Source organism: Hippoglossus stenolepis, chromosome 22 (genome assembly GCF_022539355.2).
Source record: "Hippoglossus stenolepis isolate QCI-W04-F060 chromosome 22, HSTE1.2, whole genome shotgun sequence".
In the NCBI taxonomy this organism is placed as follows: domain Eukaryota; kingdom Metazoa; phylum Chordata; class Actinopteri; order Pleuronectiformes; family Pleuronectidae; genus Hippoglossus; species Hippoglossus stenolepis.
In genome coordinates, this window is record NC_061504.1 from 18,286,529 (window position 1) to 18,291,766 (window position 5,238).

Here is a 5,238-nt window from a genome sequence, read left to right on the forward strand (position 1 = left end):
TCTCAGCCGTTTTAATATTTTTTAGTTTGGTCGACGTCCAATCTGCTAAGATGGAGGAGGCGGGGTTTATTATCTGTACTGCAGCCAGCCACCAGGGGGCGAGCCATATGTTTTGGCTTCATTTGTCTGTCTTTATTTTTTCACTTTTAATTCACATTCTGTTCAGAAACATCTGTTTTGTTCTGAAATGGCAAAAGTCGGACGTGAGCTTTTTTCCTGCTTTAAATCGTGAACTGAGGCAGAATCACGTTTCTGTGTAGAAAAGACTGAAAGACATTTTATTATAATTATAAAAAGAGGCTTCAGTCCATAATGTATTTTCAGCTGCTGTTGACACGTTGTTTGTTTTACGTAATAAACAGAATATTGTGACTTGTCCTGAAGTTTTAAGTTTTTCACAGTTTCTCCGTCGACCTGGTTCCAGATTTCTGATCCGGATTCAAACGCGGTTTCTTCCTCTTGTTCTGGAGCTTTTGATCACCGTCATGAAACAAACGTGTTTTAGTCTTAAAGTTCAGAAAAACTAAATAAAGCATCAGATGATATTAGAAACTGTGATCAATGATTTTCATTCAAACTTTTCTGAATATTTGATAAAGTCACAGATTCATGAAACAAAGTGGAATGAGGATTTGTAAACATGTGACATTTCATGTACAGTTCTTTTATTGTTTTATGAAACATTATCCAGCTTCTGATCAGATGTTTGTGTGAGAACATGTAATAAGTTTCTGTTCATCACAGAGTCTCAGTCAAACACACGTTTATTTTCATGGGAAACAAAATGAGCAAAGTTCAAAGTGCGTCTGAAGAAAGTGAAGAAAGTGCAAAAACTTTAACAAAGGACAAAAAAACACTTCAAACTTGTTGGTCCGAAGTAAAATCAGCAGTAAACATTGATGTGTTTAATTCTAACTCTCAGACACAAGCGAAGAGAAAGGAACAAAGTAAACTGATGGTTTTATAAATGTGAAAATATGAAAGAATAAAAAGCTGCAGGTGAAACTACTCATTGATTTTTATCATTTTACTCACAAGAAGCAGAAAATCCAACTTTTCCTTCACGAAAACACTCAAATACAAAAATATATCTCACACTGTCCACTTCCTGCCACTCTGACATCTGACCTCTGAGGCCACGTTCGTAGAACCGGTCAAATTCAAACAAAGGTAAAATATTAAAGCCACATTCACGTGTCACGTTAAGATTTAATCAGCTTCATCAGAGCGTCTGTCGTTTCCTGTTTCCTCTCCGTCATCAGTCATGTGACTCAGGATTCCAGAAGCAGTTTATAAAAATGTCTGAAACATTTAATTTGAATTTTTCTTGCAACTCTGGAGAAACGTGGACGAACACATTAAAACCATTGATATTTGTAATGAGCTCTGTGGTGAATCTTAGTTTTACAAAGTGCTGATAGATTATTTACTTTTTCTTAACAATTTAATTTAAAATAAAAAACCTCAGCTGATCTGTGGTCGACCTTCAAACTGTCCAACATTGTTTCACGTTATTTTAATCTGTCCCACAGAAAATGTGCATTTTACAAATCAGAAGAAAGACTTCTCAGAAAACGTGATGTTAATAAAGTTTGACTTTCTTAAGTCACGTGACCGCCTCGAGCTGCGGCGCCCTGATGAAGAACTGACGTCTGACCTATTAGAGCAGTTTCATGAGTCAGGAACTGGAACGCAGCTTCACGTTCGTCTATGAAACAAGAAACTGGCGGAAAGGAAAAAAGCCGTGAACCTGCCACTTCCTGTGTGTTAGTGTGAACGTTGACATGTATGTTGAGGATGATTGACAGCAGCAGTTTCTCTCGTCAGTCTGTAACCTCCGTCCGAGGCGTAGCGTTCCCTCGCCGCTCAGGTTAACCCTGACTGTTGCTGCCGACGCTGTTCTTGCTGTTCTTGCTGTTCTTGGACGTCTTGGTGCCGCCGCCGCTTTGAGGCGTTTTCTGCTCGTCCCCGGTCAACAGAGCTTTGATCTCTGACGGGATCTTCCCCTGATCCATGGCCGAACACCACTGTTTGTACTGAGAGAGGAACCACGGCATAGAGGTTAAAGGTCAAACTAACGACCATTCAATTCATCACATTAATTATGACCATTCATTTCCATGTCAGTAACTCTGGTCGTGTTGTTGATCTACAATCAAACTCTTTCAGCTGTGTTTCCTCATAACTTACGATTATTTCTATTATTACAACAATCAATTTCAATCAATTATCAATATTTCCGATCATCTGCTGCTCATCCTGCTCAGGACGTGAGTATGAGACCTGTCCGTACCATCTCCAGCTCCTCCCTCAGGGCGCAGATCGCTCTCTCTTTACTCGACACCAGCTCCTCCAGGTACTGGTACCTCAGCTTCTTCCTCGCTCGACATTCTCTGGCGCTCTGGCGGCTTCGCTCCAGTTTGGCCTTCAGGTCGATTTTCGCAGGTTTACGACCACGTTTCCCCGGTTTCTTCACTTTACCGGCCACCATCTAACAAACAAAGCTGACTTTTACATCCACGTATGTGTAGAAGTATCATTTCTAACAAAAGACCAGGAACAAAACTGAGACATAACAGAACACATTTCATGTCAGAAAGAATCAATAGATTTAACATATTCTCAGATTATTATCTGACAGGAATTTCCCAGTTTGAGACCAGTAAAGTTCATCTATCATCTGTAATCACTCATTTCTAATAATAGAGAAATGAATCAGAGAGCAGGGCCCGAATTCAGATCACTGAGCTGGTCCACAGAGTCCTGAGGACCAGAGGGTCCAGAGGCCCAGAGGACAAGAGGGTCCACAGAGTCCTGAGGACCAGAGGGTCCAGAGGACAAGAGGGTCCACAGAGTCCTGAGGACCAGAGGGTCCACAGGCCCAGAGGACAAGAGGGTCCAGAGGACCAGAGGACAAGAGGGTCCACAGAGTCCTGAGGACCAGAGGGTCCAGAGGCCCAGAGGACAGAAGGTCACAGCTGAGGACCAGAGGGTCCAGAGGACCAGAGGCCCAGAGGGTCCACGGAGTCCAGAGGACAAGAGGACCAGAGGGCCGGGTCAGAGGACAAGAGGACAAGAGGGTCCACAGAGTCCTGAGGACCAGAGGGTCCACGGAGCCCAGAGGACAAGAGGACCAGAGGGACAGACTGTCTGTGTGTGTCGTGTCGCTGAGCAGCAGTGGGGTCTGTCTGTGTCTGTCTGTGACAAACAGGTTCAACATTTCTCTTAATTAAAATGTAAATATTCTAACGAGCTGCAGAAACGCTGCTAACATTAGCTCCAGTTAGCTTCACGTCACCTACTGATTTCACCACAGTTAGCCGCACAAGCTAGTTAGTTAGCGTCAGAGGGTTTAACTAACCAGTTAGTTAACGACCCGTCAGCTGACCACGGCCCAGCTGTGAGTTACAGCTGGTTACAGGTTAACGGGAGTTAGCCACCGTTAGCTTCTCACCTTGTTGTCATCCATGTTGTTAGCTGCAGTCGGCTAACGGCTAACTTTACAAAAACACGTAAAGCAACTAATTTAACGTGAACCCGCACTAACAATAGTTCAGACTAATTTAAACCCGCGCTAACAACAATAGTTCAGACTAATTTAAACCCGCGTTAACAACAATAATTCAGAGTAATTTGTTTACATCCGGGTTGCTCTTCTTCTTCTGCGGTGTATTTGCGGTTGGTAAATTAGCTTAGAGGCGCATTCCCGCCACCTTCTGGACGGACACTTGTTTCAACAAATCTTTATTAAAACATAAACTTGACAATGAACAAAGGAGAGAAGTAAAAATGAAAAAGTTTCATTCATAATTTACTTTATCAAAATATATAAAGTTATAAGATCTCATGTTTGTCGCCCACATCTTATTTTCTAACGTTGTATCCATAGTTTACCATCATATCATCATAACATCTGATAAATGTGACTAAATTCTAACTTATAACAGTGAAATGTAATTTTTTAAAACATATTTACTTAGTCACTGATTATTCTGCTTTAAAACGTAAACATTTAGATCATTTTGTCTAAGTAAAGTTTTTATTTTTCATGTAATGTTCCATGTTTCAAATTGAAAGATAGATGTGATGTGATGCACCTGAATGTTCATGTATGTTGTAAACACACAGACGTGTGATCAGAGGAATGTTGCAGCTCTTAGCGTGTAGCAGCCCGGAGCTTTGATCCGTTCACTCACATCCATCTGTGGGAGTTAGCCATGCATGCTAATTGCTCCAGAATGAAAAACCTTTCACTTTTCTTCTGCCTTCATCTCGTCTCCCGACAAAGGAGGAACAATAAAAACCTCAGAGACTCAGATTCACATGTTCACCAAACTTTAACGAGATAAAAGACGTGTGTCAAGATGTGTAAATAAACAAATCTAATTGAAGTTATTCATTTTGTATAGAATCTATAAAAACGGTGATTATAATCACATTTTAATTCATTTACACAAGATTAAAACAAGACAGAATCATTAGTTAAGTCACTAATTGTTCAGTAACGTATATTTAGTCATGAAATGCTGCTGCTAGGCAACAGCAACAAGGATGCTAATATTAACGATACTGGTAAAGGCTACAGAGGCTAACAATTTATCAAGCTAACAGACGAAACATTTTCCTCACGTGTTCTCACATGACTACAATTATTATATATTAAATCAACCACCAGGGGGCGAAACTTTTGGAAGGAATTGTCGTTATTAAGACAAAATGAGGCTGTGAAGCAGAAAGGAATCATGGGAGTTGTTGTTCTTTGAGTTTGTTGGAAACATTCATGTAAATATTAAGTCATTTTCTTTTAGAATATAGAGTTTACACCATAGGTCTCATGGCTCTGCAGCGCCCCCTGCAGCCGGAAGTTGTCCCTGATAGAAGCTCCTCTGCAGCGCCCCCTGCAGCCGGAAGTTGTCCCTGTCCGAGCGGACGTCACTGCCCCTTTAAGAGCTCCATCGATGACGACACCAGTGTATTTTTACCGCGGTGACCTCATCTCTCGAGCAGCGCGGCACCGCGGCGGCTCGGTGCTCGTGTCCGGAGAAGACGCCTCCTGCCCGGGGCACATCTGAGCTCCGCTCCGCTGAGGACCAGGCCGGACGGTTCCGCTGCTTCTCCCGGTGAGTTCCGACACTTTGGGCTTTCCGCGTCACGCCAGCGCCGGTGTCCGGTAAAGTTCCGTTAACGGGCCCAAAGTTTCACTTCTGTCCGGGTTCCGAGCTAACCACCGACTGTTGA

At 42.4% G+C, this 5,238-nt stretch overlaps 1 protein-coding gene across 2 annotated transcripts; it reads right to left on the reverse strand.

The window, feature by feature from the left end:
- Window positions 1-643: 643 nt before the first annotated feature.
- On the reverse strand, window positions 644-3,728 carry crebl2 (cAMP responsive element binding protein-like 2). 2 transcript variants are annotated; one of them, XM_035147578.2, is made up of 3 exons: window positions 3,642-3,728; window positions 2,294-2,491; window positions 644-2,036 (listed from the first exon to the last, which is right to left on the reverse strand). In XM_035147578.2, the coding sequence occupies exons 2-3, from the start codon at window positions 2,489-2,491 to the stop codon at window positions 1,872-1,874; spliced, it is 363 nt and encodes a 120-aa protein (XP_035003469.1). In that variant the 5' UTR covers window positions 3,642-3,728; the 3' UTR covers window positions 644-1,871. The 2 variants fall into 2 exon arrangements, with proteins under 2 accessions (XP_035003469.1, XP_035003468.1); XM_035147577.2 differs by having other exon boundaries at window positions 3,455-3,689.
- Window positions 3,729-5,238: the final 1,510 nt, after the last annotated feature.

Excerpts from the sequence above, each read along its gene's own strand:
- crebl2 (XM_035147577.2), bottom strand. Across the intron at positions 2,037-2,293 it reads TGAGGGAGGAGCTGGAGATG|TACAAACAGTGGTGTTCGGC; the intron begins GTACGGACAGGT and ends TTCCTCTCTCAG.